Below are 19,520 nucleotides of genomic sequence, written 5' to 3'. Positions count from 1 at the left end.
AAACTCAAAATTAAAGATAATTTGATTTTGAAAGCAAAAGTTGATTTTGAAAATCAAAAGGAAATTTTGAAAAATAATTTAGAGCTTTCAAAAATCAAAATAAATTATTTAGAAAAATAAAATTTTGAGTTAGGAGTTAAGCTTGAAGGCTTAACAAAAGAAAAAGAATTAATTTATAAAAGTAACCTATTATGTTTAAAAATGGAAAAATGCTCACATTGTCATTTTTATGGTCATTTAGAACATACTTGTCCTTTAAAGAAAGGAAAACATTTTAAAATTAGACCATTATGGGTTCCTAAGGGAACAAGGGGCATTGAAACTAACGTCCAAGGATCCAAAGCAATTTGGATACCAAAATCGAAATGAATGTCTCTTGTAGGTGTGTGGGAGCAATGGTGATGAAGATGATGATATTCAAGATGCTCTAGCCATACATGAAAAGGAATGGGTAACCTCTAAGCTTAAAGTTTTTAATTTTAGTATTTGGTTGCTCATAGGATTTATGCATGTAGGAGTTTTGATTTTAAATGATTATGCATTGTTTTTAATCTCATGTATGATTAAAAAAAATGGTTATGATGAACATTTTAAATTTTTAATGGTTTTTTTATTTTTACTCCATCATAATAAAATTTTGGTCAAAATTGGTTTTAATGCAAATGATATCTCTCTAACAATTAATATCAATTTTTCAAAAACTTTGATTTTACAAATTTTAATTTTTTTACCTAAATTTAAATGTTTATGCATGTGATTTAAATGAAAATGATATCTCTCTAACAATTGATATTAAAATTTTCAAATGCATAACATTTTTGGAAAACTTTATGCATATGCACTTAATTTCAATAATTAATATTGCATAAAGTATTTTAGACTTGAATATATTGAATTTCATGTATTACTAACATGTTTGTTATTCTTTGTTGAAATTCAATTTTGTTTAAGTGTCAAGATCCTAAAAGCTTAATTTTGTTTGGAATGCATTTATTAAGGGAGAGCTTTGATTTTTCAAATAATTTTTAAATGTAAAATTTACCACTTACTCTCCAAAGTTATTTTGAACTTCAAAGATCGAATTATTTTTTATATAACAAAAAGGGGGAGAAGTTTGGTTTGAAAAATTCAATTTCTAAATGAAAAAGGGGGAGCTTAACATTTTCATATATTTTCCAATAATTGTTAACAATTGGCATCTTTTTCATTAAACAATTTATTAAGGGGGAGTTTTGTCGAAAACAAATTTTCAAATGTTTTGTTATATTAAAAAAAAGGGAGATTGTTGAACTATGTTTTGATATAACAATTTAAGGCAAAATGGTTTTTGGACTTGAATTGAATTTACAAAATGTTTTTGGACTTCATTGAATTTATTCAAAGTTTTAAAAGGTTTCAAAAATAATTCAAAGTCCATTAAATTCGGATTTGAGCCAAAATGCTAAAGGGTGTCAAAGTGCATCCATGCACCCCTGTAGTGCATCGATGCACCTGCACTAGTGCATCGATGCACCATGCAGTGCATCCACGCACTCAAACACCGAATGCAATTAGTGCATCGATGCATCCTTCTGTGTATTGATGCATCAAGGTTGTGCATCGATGCATCATGTTGTGCATCCATGCACGAAGGCTGTAACGGCTAGTTTATTTGAATTTAATGAAGGGGTATCGATGCACCATGATAGTGCATCGATGCACCATGTTATGGGCAGCAATTGTTAGTATAAAAATCATCCCTAAACGGCTCCAAAACATTCCCAACGTCTATATACAACATCAAACACATTCCAAGCTATAAATACAAGCTAAGGACACTTGAAGAATCAAAGAGAACAACTATCCAAGCAATCAAACACAAGAGAATAGTTTTTCATTTTTATTTCAACTTTCTCTTGTAAATATTTTATTCTTGTGAGCTCAATCTTGTAAACACCTACCTTAGATATGTTTTCTTGTTTACATATTTTATCCTTTTCTAAAGGGGAAAGGTTATAGCTTATCCCTTGTAAAAGCTAAGGAAAGGTTCTAGTTTAGCCCAGAAAAACTAGGGAGTTGTAAGGTTATCTCTTTGTCCTCAAAAGAAAGAACAAATTAGTGAATTTGTTGGAAAATCCTTGGTGAGGAGCTAAGGTAGTGGACGTAGACTTTGGTTTAGAAAGTCGAACCACTCTAAATCGCTGTGCAATTTTCTATATTTCAATCTCCTTACTCCCTAAACTCAAAAACCATTCCGACCCCTCTTTACAAACCGTTCCAGTAGTCGAATCGAGCTTCCAAAAATCCCAACAAACTCCCTCAAGAATATACTCCAATTCTTGAGAACACTCTTTCTCAAAGAGAAGATTACAAATTTGCAAACTTACAAGGAAATCCTCACAAGGTAGATTGTTTGCATAATTCTTAGAACAAAGAAAAGAACACTAAAAAATGAATACAATTGAGTACAAGTAGTGTTCTTGAAAGCAAAATGAATATTGAATAAAAAATAGGCTTGAAATGCTTAAACTTGAGGTTTGATGCTTTCTCTTTGATTCTCTCTTGATTCTTGATTCTTGATTCTTGTGTATTCTTGTTGTTGATCAATGGCTTCTAAGCTTGTTTAAATACACCTTCAAATGGTTCCCTTATGTTGGGGATGATTAGTGGAGTCAATAGAGCCGTTTAAGTGTGAAAACAATTAATTAAATCAGTTGGGAGCGTCAGTGCATCGATGCATACCCAAGGTGCATCGGTGCATCAAGTGTAAAATTCAAATATTTTGACCGTTAGACCCTTAGTGCATCGGTGCACGAAGAGTGCATCGATGCATAAAATGCATTCGATGTTTCAAAATAGCCAGAGTGCATCGATGCATGGCTGGTGCATCGATGCATCAAATGCATTCGATGTTTTCATAAAACTCTGAGTGCATCGATGCATAGTATGTGTATCGGTGCATGAAATGCATTTGATGTTCAATTTATTCCATGGTGCATCGATGCATGGATTGGTGCATCGCTCTGAAAAATTGATTTTAGGCTTGATTTTGGTTCAAAATACTTTGTGAAAATTGTTTCAAAAATATATTAAGTATAAAACACAATTTTACACATTTAGTAAGGTTTGAAATTGATCTTGAATACTTGGAGTAATAATTTGATATTCGAGTAATTAAATCGAATATACTTAGAAAATCATTTGTAAAATCTTAAAATTCATTTATACTTAATTTGTTATATCAAAACATCAAAATGTTTTCAACAATTATTAACATGTCTCAGGAGGATCTGTATATAGTTGTAATGATCATGTCTTAGAGATCGTTAGCGTAAGAACAATCAAATTGAAGATGTATGATGGAACAATTAAAGTTGTTCGAGATGTGAGAAACGTGAAAGGTCTGAAGAAAAAGTTATTATCCTATGGATTGTTGGATAATAATTTAAGCAAGATTGGAACACGGAAAGGAATCATGAAGGTGTTCCGTGGAGCGCTTGTGGTGATTAAAGACGAAAAGATAGCAACAAACTTGTACATGCTAAAGGGAGAAACTTTGCTAGAAACAGAAGCCTCTGTTGCCTCATGTAGTTCAGATTTTACAATGTTATGGCATCGAAAACTTGGACACATGTCAGAGCAAGGAATGAAAGTCCTTATGGAGCAAAAACTACTTCTAGGCTTAACAAATGTATCACTTACTTTGTGTGAGCACTGTATAACAAGTAAGCAACACCGATTAAAATTTAACACATAAAATTCTAGAGGCAAAAGTGTTCTAGAATTGGTTCATTCTAACGTATGGCAAGCACCAGTTACATCCCTAGGTGGAGCAAAATACTTTGTCTCATTTATTGATGACTACTCCAGGAGATGTTTTATGTACCCTATTAAGAAGAAGTCATACGTGTTTTCAACTTTCAAAAACTTAAAAGCGCGAGTGGAACTTGATTATGGAAATAAGACCAAGTGTGTTAGAACAGATAATAGAGAAGAATACACAAGTGAAGAATTTGATGACTTCTGCAGAAAATAATGCATCAAAAGATAGTTCACAGTGACGAACACTCCTCAACAAAATGGAGTGGTAGAGCGGATGAACAAAACCTTGTTAGAAAGAACAAGAGCAATGCTAAGGGTTGCATGCCTAGAAAAATCATTTTGGGCTGAAGCAGTCAATATCACCTGTTATTTGGTGAATCGAGCTCCATCAACTTCAATAGAGCTGAAGACACCAATGAAGATGTGGACTGGTAAACCATCTGATTATTCAAACCTCCATGTATTTGGAAGTATCGTGTACGTAATGTACAACTCCCAAGAAATTTCAAAGTTGGATTCAAAATCCAGGAAATGCAAATTCTTGGGGTATATGATGGTGTAAAGGGGTATCGTTTGTGGGATCCTACTGCCCTCAAAGTGATCATCAGCAGAGATGTTATCTTTGTAAAAGATAAACTACAAAGAAAAGAAGACAATGATAGCGCTGGAAAGTCAGAGACTACACAGATACATGTGGAAAATGAGTTTTAGCAAGGAGATTCTTCTGAAGCAGAACCATCACATGATGAACAAGAACTATAGAGTTTTGAATCTCCAACAACTCGTCAATCAGATTGTGTGAGAAGACGTCCCAATTGGCACTCAGATTATGTTATAGAATGACATATTGCATACTGCCTTTTAACAGAGGACGGTGAGTCATCAACATACCAAGAGGCAATAAACAACTCAGATGTTTCACTATGGATGATGACGATGCAAGAATAAATTGAAGCCCTTCATAAAAATAATACATGGGACCTTGTGCCACTACCACAAAGAAGGAAGCCAATTGGTAACAAATGGGTCTTCAAAATGAAGCATAATGGTAACGATCAAGTTGAGAGGTATCGTACAAGACCGGTGGTCAAAGGATATGCTCAAAAAGAATGTATTGATTTCAATGAAATCTTTTCTCCTATGGTTCGACTATTAACAGTTCGAGTAGTCTTGGCAATGTGTGCTACATCTAGAGCAGCTAGATGTTAAAACAACTTTTCTTCATGGAAATCTTGAAGAAGAAATTTATATGTTCTAAGCTGAAGGTTTTGAAGAAAAAGAAAAGAAGAACTTGGTTTGCAGGTTGAACAAATCTCTGTACGGTCTAAAGCAAGTGTCGAGGTGTTAGTATAAGAGGTTTGATTCCTTCATTATGTGCCTTGGATATAACAGACTTAATGCAGACCCTTGTGCTTATTTCAAGAAGTTTGGATATAACGATTTTGTTATATTATTGTTGTATGTAGATGACATGTTGCTTGCAGGACCCAACAATGATCATATTGAAGAATTGAAGGCACAAATGACTAGGGAATTTGAAATGAAGGATTTGGGATCATCAAACAAGATTATGGGGATGTAAATTCACCGAGATAGAAGTAATTGGAAGATTTGAATTTTACAAAAGAATTACTTGAAGAAGATCTTGTCACGATTTAACATGCAAGATTGTAAGCCAATTTCTACCCATCTTCCTATTAACTTCAAATTATCCTCCAATATGAGTCCTAACAGTGAAGAAGAGAGGATGGGGATGTCTCGAGTACCGTATGCATCGACAGTGGGAAGTTTAATGTTCGCTATGATATGCACAAGACCAGACATTGCACAAGCAGTGGGAGTGGTTAGTCGGTACATGACGAATCCCTGCAAAGAGCATTGGAATACAGTAAATAGGATTTTGAGATACATCAAAGGGACCTCAAATGTTACATTATGTTACGGAGGATCAAATTTACTTATCAATGGGTATGTTGATTCTGACTATGTAGGGGATTTGGATAAAAGCAAATCTACTACATGATATGTGTTCAAAGTTGCTAGTGGAGCTATAAGCTGGGTTTCAAAATTGCAGTTAGTTGTGGCTACGTCCACAACAGAGGAAAAATATGTAACAGCTACACAAGCTAGTAAAGAAGCAATTTAATTGAAGATGCTATTGGAGGAGCTTGGGCTCAATCAAGAGTATGTCTCTCTGTTTTGTGACAATCAAAGCACCTTGCATCTAGCAAGGAATCTAGCATTTCATTCAAGGACAAAGCACATACGAGTTCAGTACCATTTCATTCGTGAAAAAGTGGAAGAAGAGACAGTAGATATGTAGAAATCCATACCAAAGACAACATAGCAGATTTCATGATGAAGGAGATCAATGCTAATAAATTTACTTGGTGTCGATCCTCTTGTGGTCTGTCAGAGATGTAAGCAACATAATGGTACAAAGTAGAAAGAATGGTGTGAAGATATGATTGTTCCAATCAATCTTCAAGTGAGAGATTGTTTAAAGTCTTCATTCGGTGCGTTAATGCACCGAATAGAATTAGTCAAAAAAGGGGCACCGAATGGTGAAGTCAATTTCGGTGCATGTTTTGTTGAAAATATGGTAAGGGGAAATTACCAAATTTGGTCCTTGTACTTTAGGGTATTTACAATATTAGTCCTTAAGCTTCAACTATAAATACCCTAACCCATTTAGCTTTAAAATCATCCTAAATCATTCTAGTATTCTCCCAATACTAGAGAATTTAGAGAGTTTTCTTGAGAGTTGTTTTCTCCTTTTTATCAAGAGAGAATTGTTATTGTTTTCTCCTTGTTAGATTGAGAGAAGTTGTAATTCATATTTTCTCATAGTGAAATTCTTCTACCGTTGCCCGTGGTTTTTACCATATATTATTTAGGGGTTTTTCACATAAAATTTGTTTCTTCTTTATCTTCATTTTTATTTTCTCAAATTATCAGTTGCAATTTTGTTCTATCTGATAGCCGAATTTCGCAACAATCCTATACAATTCATTGCAATTTCACTTTTGAATTAAATAAAAAATTTGATTAACTTGATAAATTAAATTATTGACACGGAAAACATATACAAGTTTAACTTTTTATCATATATTTTAAACATGGCGAATATCAAATAAAAAATTAACTTTTAAATTAGCGATTAAGATAATTAAAAATAATTTAATATATATAAAAAAATTATATTTAAATTTAAGTGTTTTAAAATATAAAATATCAATTTAAATTTCGATCATAATAGTCATAAAATATATAATTCCTCAAGTTTTAAGATTTTTGTCTAAAAATACAAATCATATATATATATATAAAGTAACCTACAAGTTTTGTATGGTAAATATTACTCACAGGAACATTAACAAGTACTTATTGTTTTTTTTAAAGATGAGTATTTTGTATTAAAGAAGGTAACAAAGTACACCACCTTAAGGTCCTCGTTAAAAAACCTCCTTAATTCTAAATGGAGGAAAAAGAGTGTACCTTGAAGTGGGAAAGAATCAATACACATAAAATTGAGACAACACCCAGATCATACCCACGCCCTATCACAAACCCCAGTCCAACACATAATAAGACTAAACACATACAACCAACAAAAAGAAAGAGAACACACTGAGAAATACACACAAACATCAAACCCAGTGAAATGAACCATAGCACCAGAAACAAACCCGCAACAACACCCTGAGCTTGACCGAAGGCACAACGCTTGAAAGAGAAAACTCAATTACAGAAGGCTCGGACACGGACCTGAACAAGATACCACGGAATAACTACTACTCGAAAACAACCAGCTGGTCCCAACAAGAAACCTCACAACTTTAGAATCCAAAAGTAAAATGAGCACCCATCTCACACACAACCACTTCCAAGTAGCTCCACGCTGAACACCCAACAATCCAATATGGGCACAATGAATAAACAATCTCCGACATAAAAAAGGCCCACCAAACAGATAGTATGGGCACCACAAAAAAAAAACAAAAACTGACAACTTCCAAATTACCCACAAAAAGAGTAACATGCGGGAGTCTGTCGAACATGGAACTAACATCACACCTCATACTTAGTGCACAAAAAGCTATCTTCAGTAAAAGCTACCTCAAAGCCAGTGAAAGAAACAAACCCTCAGTAACCAAGAAAACTTCCCAATACCGACAGCAGCTGATATCATCTCTCGAGCACCGACCCAAAGCCAACCATGCACTCTCTGTCTTCATCAAGAACCACCGAAAGAAATAAGAAGAAAACACCCTACCCTTAATGATAAACAAGCTTTTCTCAGGTACACCGAAGCCCACTGCACAACCAGAACAATTTGGACCATCGACATGGACACTTGAACTGGAAACTTCAAGGAAAAAAAGAGCAGAACCCCTCACAATCTCTAAAACGATAAATGAATAAAGCACCACACTAACGTTGGATCAACGAAAGACCCATAATTTCTAATAAAATCTCTGCTCAAAACCTTAAAAAAACCATCCAAGAAAACAAGTACAACACCGGATAACTCTGCTGAAAACACTCACCATACGCTCCAAAGCCCGATAGACTGTATAACCACCATTAGAACGAGCCTAAAACTAACCCTAACATCAACCCTTTCTGCTGGAAAGGTTGTGCAAAAGATAACCTCGATATACAACCGTAACCTTGTAGGAACTAGACAGTACTCCCTCCACCGTAGTACAATCATACGAACCACTCTAAAAACCCCTCAACAAAACTACTCCGACAAGAGAAAGGGGAGCTAGCTTTCGAACTACTAACAAGGAACAAAGAACACAAATCTACTATCCTATAATGCTGATACGCTGAACCAAAAGCCTGAGACCGACCACCCAAAACAACCTTGAAAGACATGGAATCTCTAAGAGCCGGATTCCACACCCTCTTCACCGAGTTTCCAGAAACATATCTGAAGAAAATTGATACCGAAGATATAACAAGAAAAACTATAGATAAGACCCCTCCAACAACGTCCCATCTGCCCACCGAACCGCAAACTGACTTCATGATTGCTGCTTAACCAAGCACACGCAACGTCTCCTACTGCTTTTAAAAGCAATAGACACGAACAACGCTGAAATACTCCATGAAACTTCCTAAAACTTAAACGGGAGAAGCAACTGAGCAATCAACCAGGGCGGCGGAGGCAGATGGGAGAAACCAAATCTTAACGAAAGTTTCTCTCTGCTTTCCTTGTAAGAAGATAAGTTTTGGTTAAGGGTTTGGAATGAAGAGAAAAGGGTAGGTTCAAACACCAATATTCAATAAATTTGATATATGAAATTATGGCAGTGTTTACAATCAAAATAATTATATGGACCCTAAAAAATTAAAATTAATGTTTTCATAACTAGCAAATTAGCAATCACTTTAAGAGTTTGAATGCTTGGCAATTACTAAAATTAAAAAAAAAAAACTAAACTTTAAGTTTTAAGATATTTATTTAAAAATTTATCTACAGAAAGGGTAAAATTTTTATATTAGTTTTAGTTTGTTTTTACTTAAATATCATCTTGAAAATTAATTTTTAAATTAACACAAATTCTAAAGTAATTCTTATATTGACATTCTTCTAGGTAAAGGCGAGCATTGTCATTCGTGTTTTTGAGTGCTTTTGCTTACGTAGCAGAAAATCAGTTTAGGTTTTTTAAAGCTGTACCAATGAGAACCAAAATGAAAATAAAGAAAAATAATGTACCAAAAGTATGAAAAATGTACAAATTGTATACCAAACGAAAGAAATATATCGGTACCACCCAAAGACATGAGTTTGCACAGGCATGACCACAAGTAGATTGATAGCAACGACACGTGAGTACGTGTATTCAGTCACTCAGTGTATGTTTAAAAGGTTTTATAGTTCAATAAGGCAAGCAGTTTTATTAATTAGCTCAATAAAGTATATACAAGTTTATTTTGGGATTTACTACATTTGTTACGGTGTTTAAGGAACTCGTCCTGTTAAGGTAACGAGTTTTCCAAATAATATTTTTTATTTAAATTCGTCATTTTGAGGTGACGAGTTTCAATATAATATATTTTTATTAAATTTTATCATATCGAGGTAAAAAGTTTGAATAATCTTTTTTATAGTCACTGTAGAAAATACTGTAGATCCTTAAATAAATTGCTTTGTATCGTATTTGACTAAATAATTAGCCCGCATACGATATTGGGCTAAAATTGTCCGTTTTAAATGTTATATTTAAAAACTTGAAATAATTAAAATCCAATATAAGATTTGATAATCTCATGACAAAAATTATTGAATTTGAGCTGTCAAAAATACATGTTATGAACTTGGTCAATACGACAGTTAAAGGGAGTTTTGGATAATTGAATTTCTCTATCATTTGTTGTATTCTAAAATATTAAGTATCTAAATATTCAAAAATTTCTTTGAAAACTCAAAATCAATAACTTTAGCATTTTTTTATTAAGCTAAGGTGATTACAAGTATTATATATTCTAAATATACTTTTAACCATTTGACAATGAATGTTCAATCATCCTGTTGCAGTTGCTGGTGCTCAAATCTGTGACCTCTAGAAAAACAACAATTCCTTTAACCACAAAGATAAGTTGGTTGGTACAGTAACTTTAGCATGAGCTTTTAAAATCCTACATTTTGTACATATTGATTATTTCAAGTATTTAAATATAGTCTCTCTTTTTTTCTTTTTACAAATCCTAAATCTAATCCTACTTAGTAGGGAGGGAAAAGAGGACTTTAGGGGGAAGAAGGGAAGAGTCCTTAGTGGGTCTAGAACTCATGATCTAAGGAAATATGAGTGAATAAAGATGAGCAACTCTGTCAACTAACCAAATATGATTGCTCTAAAATATAATCTTTTAAACATGCATTCATTAATTGATTGGAGACGATGTCTATATACTTGCCATCGTCACTTAACTCGTGTTTGTACATTAAATGATTGAAGACAATGTATACGTGTCATCGTGGCTTAGCTCGTGCTTGTGCAAGCACGTATCTTTAACGTATGTGTACATTCCTTCTTTTTGAAAAAAAAATACATTTTTTTCACCTTTTCTCTTTATTTGTCTTTCACTTTTGGTCATTCTTTTATAAACTTTTATAACCGTATCGTTGCGTATGAAAGCGCGTCTTACCTTATGTGATGCAAGAGGATGTTAGTTCGAAAATTAACATAAAATAGATGTTAACTTAGGAAATGTTATTTAGGGTGATAGTTTAAAAAAATCCTATTGACTTTGACATTTATGTGCAATGTGGTACCACATTTTTTGGTGCAATTAGGTATTTAAAATTTTTCTTTAGTTCAACTAGGTACCAAACAGATTTTTTGGGGTATAATTATCAAGATCATGTCTATTAATCAATTAATTCAAATCGAGTATGGTAAAGGTCAAGACAACCTTCTTAACTAAATTTTTTCTATTCACAAATAACATTATTCGAACCCATAACTTTACTAAAAGGATCTAGTATCTAATCTCACTAGACCAACAAATTTTTTTAATTACACATGATCAATTATTATTGATTCATTCTTATAAGTTTAACACCTTTAGTTAAAGAGATAATATGGGTGACGTATTCAGAAATTAGATATTAAAATTTTAAGTATGAACACGCATAATTTAAAAATTATTAAGATAAAATTATCTTAGTGAACTTTGAAATTATGAGAAAAATTAGATTAAACTTCATCTTCTAAAAACGAAGTTTTAACTCTTCTCATATGCTGATAGTGTCATCACATTAGTTATCTACGTCGAGAGTATTAAAAAATAATATTATTAATTTTAGATGTCATCTGATGTCGCATTTTAGAAGGAAATTTAATCAAATTAAGCTACTAAGTTTGGGAGATAATTTGTGATTTAAATATAAATAAAATAATAAAATTTCATGTTTATATATAGTAATTTTGTTAATTTAAAATTATATATAAAGAACGTTTTTGTTCATTGTTAGTAATTTATTTGAACTTTACACTTCTATACGTAGATTATTTGTAAGATATAAATGTAATAAATATAAATTAAATAAACATACAAACAATGATGATATCATTAATCAAACACTAAATAATTTAATAAACAAACTTAAAATAATTACAAAGATTTATGAATATAAATACACTGATGATGTTAGATTTATATTTAATCGTGAAATCAACAGAGTTCAAAATCTCGTTATATTTAATTCGTTAAACAAACATAAAGAAATAAAAAATAATTAAAAAAAAAAGCAAAATTGTATACCAGATATCCAGGATTGAAGAAATAACCTACTATTCCTATCCACAGGGCCAGTTATTCAAACTCCATTGCATTCTTCTTTTGTACAAGATACACAAACTTTTTCATCAGTCATCAGTCAAGTCAATCGTTGTTCAAAACACCCTTGAGGAGATCCAGCCCTTCCGCCGATATACTCCTCCTCTTACACGACCTCGGGATTTCAATCTTCGGAGGTGGATTCGGCGAGAAGCAGACGACGATGACGGTTAGATTATCGCACGTGTTGCGTTGTAGCGCCTCCTTCACGAGTGCTCTCGAGCACCTCTCCGGATCATTGTGCTGCATCAGCTCCTTCCGCACCATCGTCACCGCGCATTGGCTACTCATCACATCCCAAAGCCCATCACACCCCATTATCAGAAACTCATCCTCTTCCGTCAGCAATATTTCTTCCAGCTCCGGCTCGCAGCTTAAGGGACTCTTCGAACCTTTGGCTCCCTTGATATGCCAGTCTCCTAGAGCACGTGCTACCGAAAGCTGGCCGTTCAGGTATCCGTCGTATATCACACCGCCGAGTTTCTCGATTCTTAGCCTTTCCGATGTACAGTTGGGTTTGTGGTCTTTAGAAAGCTCAATTGCCCTTCCTCGTTTCCCCAATACAGCTCGGGAATCGCCGGCGTTAGCGACGATCATGGTCCTGAAACGAAAACAATCACAGGTGAATATGTCTGTACCAACGTCGAACCGCACAATAATCAACGTTAGCATTTGGTTTCTTACTTTTCCAAAATGAGAGAAGTCAAAGCCGTGGTGCCGGAGGAACTATCAAGAGTTTTAGCATCTGCGAGTGCATGATCAGCTCTCACATATGCACACCTGACCGCCTTTTTCGTGCCGGTCCCGAAATTTTTGTCTTTGACGATGAAGTTGAGAATGTTCTTTCGAGTAAAGGAAGCTGCATCGAGACCGCCATGTCCATCAAATACCTATAGGGGGAAAAACCCCATAACCCTTAGTTCTACATTTAAAAACAGAGTAAACTAATTATTTGGTCACTTACCTCTAACTTACTTTATGTTTTAGTCACTCAACAATAATATTTTTCAAATGCATGATGAAAAAGATTAGCTCTTAACATTCCACTGAATAATCATTTTCTACTCTTATTTTTTTTAACATTTCATTTTGGGACAAACAAATCTCCTTCGTATGAAAACTCTTAGTCAACAAACAAATGAACAATAACGCTTCAAAATAAACGCCCTAAAATATGAGATTTTTGCCCTAAAATGAAATATTAAGGGCCAAAGAACTCTGAAAACAAAAAATAAGAGTTAAAGTGACTATTTATTCAAATATTAAGAGTTTTTTTTTCCTAAAATGATAGGTCGAAGACCAAATGCTCCAAAAAAGAACAAGAGACAAAACGAATATTTAGTCAAATGTTAAGGGTATTTTTTTGGCATTTTATGTTAGATTTTGGTCACCCGTTGATAAAAAATGAATGGTTATGATGACATGAGATGACATGTTAGTATCATTGCTAATTTTTTTAGTAATGAGTGACCAAAATATAACTAAAACTTAATGTTAGGCATGATTTAAAAAAAGTTAATAGTTGAGTATCTAAAACAGAAATTAAGTAATTGGTGACTGATCAAATTGATAGTTTACCCCAAAAACATTGGTCTTAACACCAGATAGATTCGATAATTATGCAAATGGTTGATGAAAGTATCCTAAAATTAAGTACTCTGACCTAACAGAAGATACACACCCCATAGAATGCTCCCAGGTAAGGAAAGTCTGGAGGCGAGCCAAGATGTTGAAAGAGATTATCAATACATATATACTCATCCTCCATATACTGTTTTGGTCCTTTTTCAGAACAGCTTCCCGAACGAAATACAGGTAGAAATCCACAGTTCTCTCTTGGTGGTGGTGACTTCAAGCCACCGGCACCCATGACTGATTCCTACACCAAACCAATAAGATATAAGTATTAATCCATGAAAAACAAAAGTGAAAGAAACGCAAGGGAAGATTATAAGACTAACACTTTCGATTAACCAAGCGGAGCTTGTGCAATGGCGCATAGCAGGGAGGCTTCTCGGAGGTTTGGCAGCGTTGGTTTGGCTCATATTCCCCAATGTGCCTTCGTTTTCATCCTCCATTGAATTGAAACCTCCTTTGAAGCCTCCACTTGCAGGCGACACATCTGTCGCTAGAGCCATTGATCTCTCTCTCTCTCTCTCTCTCTCTCCACACACACAAAAAAAGAACACTAACCCATATTTTGCAGGAATCAACTGCCAAAACGGTGAAGCACTGCAATTAAGATTCGATCCACCCAATACGTATGGTATCAAAAAAGAAAAAGCCACAGGTTGGAAAGTTTTGTTGGGTACACCCTATCGATTGTGAAGAAAGTATGATCAGATAAAGGAGAAGGATTAGAATGTAAAGAAGATGGAGAGGAAGGAGAAGGGAGATATGCAAAACCAAAGCATGGCAGTAGGAAGAGGGGAACGGAGGACCGTTTAGAGAGAGAGAAGAAACACGGCGTCTGTTATATTCCAAGTTTTGCGCACTGTATTATAGGCAGAGCTTGAAAGGGCACTGGGCTTTTGACACGTGTTTCACTTCCTTATCGCTGACCTTTCCCTTGGTTTAGATTCCTTTGACCATCAATCTAGGCCCCCCTCTCTCTCTCTCTCTCTCACCTCGTGCTTTTTACTTTTTCTAGTCATCCAACCAAAACAAACTAGAACTACCGCACTGTGGGATTTTCTTCTGTTCGAATGGGTGTTTTTCAGTTATGGGATTCGGAATATAAATTGGTAAATATACCAAATGAGCTTAATATCAATATATAAAATACATTGCTTCTTTTAGAAAATATATTACCATTTATTATTTTAAATTCTCAAATATAATTTCATCATTATCTTGATAAATAGTAATCTATGAGGTGATGACACTAATCTACCAATATGTTTGGAGATAAAATTAAGATAGCCATTAGTCTGATTAATTTTAATTTAATTTTAATATTTTACTTTTTTACATTTAATTTGAGTTTATAAAAATTTAATCTAACTCAAAATTTAATTTAAATTTTAGAATTAAAACTCGACTCAACATAGATAAAAAAATATTTTATTCAATAAAATAAAAAGTTAACTAAAAAATAGAAAAATAATTATAGTAATTATATTTAAAATTATAAAAGATATAATATATTATTATCTCGGGCCAAGTAAATTTCTTTTATATAAATTTATATCTGATCCAATATTATTCTTTACAATATTTAACTTAACTTAAATTCAAATTAAAAGAAACTAAAATAAACCCTAATTAGAAACTAGCTTTGTAAATTGGGCTGGCTTGCCATTAAAAGTTGTATGTGTCGCTTATTTTAGGCTTTGGGGCATATTTGTTTGAGTTGATTTAATCATTATCCACTATAAAGATTTTTGTGACAATCACTTAGTCCAAGTCCAACTGGTCTGTTCCTAGAAACAGAAGATATACAACATACCCACATGGCATGAAAGCAAGTTGAATGAAACAGGTCACTCAATACATTGAAGTACCTTGCCGAAACAATACATATATATTTTTTAGTACATAAAAAAATTTAGGTCAAGGGCTGCTCTCCTATCCATGGCTATGATATATCTAAGATTCAATTAAAATTTACATAAGAATTTACAGATTGTCTACCAAGAATGACGGTGGTAGGATTTAAACTTAACTTTACAAACTTGAATTCTTGAATCTCAATCACTTATACCAACACTTGTTGACTAAAACAATACATTTATGGAGATCTATTTAAAAAAATATAGGGAGATTATTTTTGTTTAGGTCAGTCAGTTTTGAAAAACTACAATTCAGTTATTTATATTATTAATTTGTTACACTTTAGTAATGAGGTATAAATTTCTATTATGTTAATAACATGACATATTAACAAAAAGAATTTTCAATTTGAATCCTGAAATTTAGAAAAAGAATATCAATTTGACCATGTGATCAGTTAAAAGAGATATCAATAGAGTTTAAGGTTAAATTGTTATTTTATTTGAAGTTCGTGGAAAACCCAATATTTTCTAAAATTTAGAAAATAAATACAATTATTTATTTTTATTAATGTGTGATGTCATCGATATAACAAGAAGCAACGTTTTTATGATCAAACTATAATAAATCGATGATATTAGTGATTGAAATATAGCTTCTAAAAGCTAAGTGACTCAAACTAGAAAATACTAAACAAAAGTGAGATCCACAGTAGTTTACCCTGTTACCAGTACGGAAAACGGCGGTTGGCTATTTTTGTTTTTAATTCTTTCATTCAACGTGGGTATAAGGAGTCAACCTTAAATATTGTGAACCCACTCATCCAATACAAAGGCAAAGGTGACTCGCCGGCAGCAAATGTGTTGGAGATATCGGAGCCAACAAAGAGACTGAAACCAATCTCCGAATTGAAATGTCCCCAGAGGCGCATGCAATTGCAAACGCATCGATGATGTAAGAAATGCCATCAAAATGAGTGAAAACAGCATTTGGAATTGGTAATAGGGGAGGGTCTGAGCCTGGGGTCACTTTTGTGCACCAAGTTGAGTCTAAGGGAAGATATAGTGTGGACTTGGGATCTGGCTTTGGCTTTTATAATTATATCCATGGGTGAAAGACACAAACACCACCACTAAGAGGCCACTCATTTGTCATTACTCGTTAGTTATTTCAGCCTCAAAATCCCCTCTCCATCGGATCATGCGCCTCTCTCTTTCATCCTCGGGAGTTACAGTAGGCGACAACCGAGTCTGGCACATATTATCTTGTTTAGCTTCCCTTATCAGTCAAATCTCCACCACTCATGAAGTTTAATCATGCCTCCAATCTTCACCACTCATGAAGTTTAATCATGCCTCCAATCTTCAAGGACTATACCATTTAACTATATTACGACTTCTGCTGTGACTGCGAGTTACCATCTTCTTCTTTTTTGGATAATTGTGAGTTTCCGTCTTCCTTTGATCCAAAAGTCGGCTTTTGCTTTTGCTTTTCATATTTCAACCGAGATTCTTGTTGAACCTTTTTCTTTTCCTGGTTACTGCTACTACTGCTTGATTTGATGGCTTCCACTTGCTTTCCCAGTTTTTCTTTATTATTCTTTTTGGCTTTTGCAAACTAGCGGAGCACAAGATTTTCTGATGCTGATCTTATGTTTTCTTGGTCCTGATATCTGCTGTCATTAATTCTGTTGTTGGATTGTCTTTCCGCTGCTAATTGAATCGTTTCTTTCATTCATTCAGACCAACTCTAATGAAGCAGCAATTCACCATGAATATAATCATATGGCTTTTGGCGTCCATGATCATCTTCAGAGCTCTTCCTGCAATTGGACTGAGCTCAAGGCCAAAAGTTGTGAATATTGGTGCTATTTTTTCAATCAAATCTGTCATTGGAAAAGCTGCAAAAGTTGCAATGGATGCAGCCATAGACGATGTGAATTCACACCCAGATATTCTTCAAGGAACTCAATTAAAACTACAGTTGAAGGACTCCAATTACAGTGGATTCATGGCGTTAGTGGAAGGTACGTTTGATATAACCAAAACATAACTTACATGAAAAGTATTAACTCTGAATTTAACATTAAAATTACACAGAAAGTTTTAATCTTCTCTTTTCTGTAAAACACTGTAATGAGATGAAAAGAAATTCGAGTTAGTTATAGGAAATCATTACCTCTTTGTATAATTAGACTATTGAATTAGTTTTGAGTATTTATAAACTCCTTCCTTATTGTTGAATGTAGAGCATGTTGGCTGCTGGTTAGCAGCCGGTCAGATTATTAGTCGATTAATAAAATACACGAGTCACAAAAGCACAAAATGATTTTGATATATTATATAAAGGGTAAATTACATAAATGGTCTCCCGACTATAGGATACTACTTTATTAAGTCCCTCGACAATTAAAAGTTACATAATGGTCCTTCAACCCGTTGAGTCTCTCGACTATTAAAAGTTACAAAATGGTCACCCGACCATTCATTATGTTCCAAACTCGTCATTTTCCGTTAAAATTTGACGTTATTCTGAGTTGAATGTTAATATGTTAACTATGATATTATAAACTTGATTCCAAAATCTCAAACGGCTATCATAACTTAATCATCATATTAACGTCCAACTTAAACAATAGTTAATTTTTTAACGGAAAATGACTAGTTTGGAACATAATAAATAGTTGGGTGGTCATTTTGTAACTTCTAATAGTTGAGGGACTCAGCAAAGCAACATTCTACAATCAAATGATCATTTTGTAACTTTTAATAGTCGATGTATAATTTGTATGATTTATCCTTGAATAAATTAATTTATATAATAGGAATCACTCCCGTAATACTTCAACAAAATAATTTAAAATATTAGACACTCATAATTAAAACTCAAAGTTAAAATTGGAATTTATTTATTTTAAAATATATCTTTTAATTTTATATTTCCATTAAATTAAGAAACAATCAAATACAAATATAATTATACTCGATAAGAAATTTGTCAATCAATCGAAATTAAAACATTAAAAAATCAATAAAAATGTGATATTCTTGATTGGTTTTAAATGATCGAATATGTCAATGGATATACAAATTATAATTGATACGAAAACTAGTAATTTGAATGTGTTACATCAAAATTAAAATATTTAATACGAAAGTCTATACAAATTATTTAACGAGAATAATGAAAAATACAAATTAATTTAATTTTTGAGGACGAGGATCTTTTTATATAACTAATTATTGAATTAATTTTGAGTATTTATAGTTCAACTTCTTATTAAATTGTAAGTACAAGTTATATTATTTACAGTAATGATACAATTGGTTGGGTTTGATCTTAGCTTTAGTATTCATGGAGAAAGACACAGTTGCCATAATTGGTCCCCAGTCATCAGTGACGGCTCATGTGATTTCCCACATTGCCAATGTTGTGCAAGTGCCTCTGTTGTCATTCTCATCCACGGATCCCACTCTCTCTCCAATTCAGTTCCCATTCTTTGTGAGGACTTCTCATAACGATTTATATCAGATGTCCGCCATTGCTGATATCATAGACCATTACGAGTGGAGAGAGGTGATAGCAATCTACAAGGATGACGATCACGGCAGAAACGGAATTGCCGCATTGGCCGACGAACTCGCTGAAAGACGATGCCGGATCACCTACAGAGCACGTTTAAGCCAAGATCCCACACTGGATGAAATCACTGATGTGCTTGTAAAGGTGGCTTTGAGGGAGTCTAGGATTCTTGTTGTACATGTTGCTGGTAGTTGGGGCCTCAGAGTGTTCAGTGTGGCTCAGTATCTAGGCATGCTGGGAAGTGGCTACGTTTGGATGCTACTAATTGGCTATCTACCGTCCTGGATACA

The 19,520-nt window shown here is 33.6% G+C and overlaps 1 protein-coding gene across 2 annotated transcripts; it reads right to left on the bottom strand.

Annotated features, from left to right (window-relative positions):
- Positions 1-12,196: 12,196 nt before the first annotated feature.
- LOC120145540 (probable protein phosphatase 2C 47) lies at positions 12,197-14,294 on the bottom strand. 2 transcript variants are annotated; one of them, XM_039159368.1, is made up of 4 exons: positions 14,118-14,294; positions 13,838-14,035; positions 12,841-13,046; positions 12,197-12,757 (listed from the first exon to the last, which is right to left on the bottom strand). In XM_039159368.1, the coding sequence occupies exons 1-4, from the start codon at positions 14,292-14,294 to the stop codon at positions 12,202-12,204; spliced, it is 1,137 nt and encodes a 378-aa protein (XP_039015299.1). In that variant the 3' UTR covers positions 12,197-12,201. The 2 variants fall into 2 exon arrangements, with proteins under 2 accessions (XP_039015299.1, XP_039015307.1); XM_039159376.1 differs by having other exon boundaries at positions 14,131-14,244.
- Positions 14,295-19,520: the final 5,226 nt, after the last annotated feature.

This window comes from Hibiscus syriacus, unplaced genomic scaffold (genome assembly GCF_006381635.1).
Source record: "Hibiscus syriacus cultivar Baekdansim isolate YM2019G1 unplaced genomic scaffold, ASM638163v2 tig00002392_pilon, whole genome shotgun sequence".
NCBI lineage: Eukaryota > Viridiplantae > Streptophyta > Magnoliopsida > Malvales > Malvaceae > Hibiscus > Hibiscus syriacus.
Note: the sequence above shows the minus strand (reverse complement) of the source record. Positions and strands in the feature narration are given on the sequence as shown.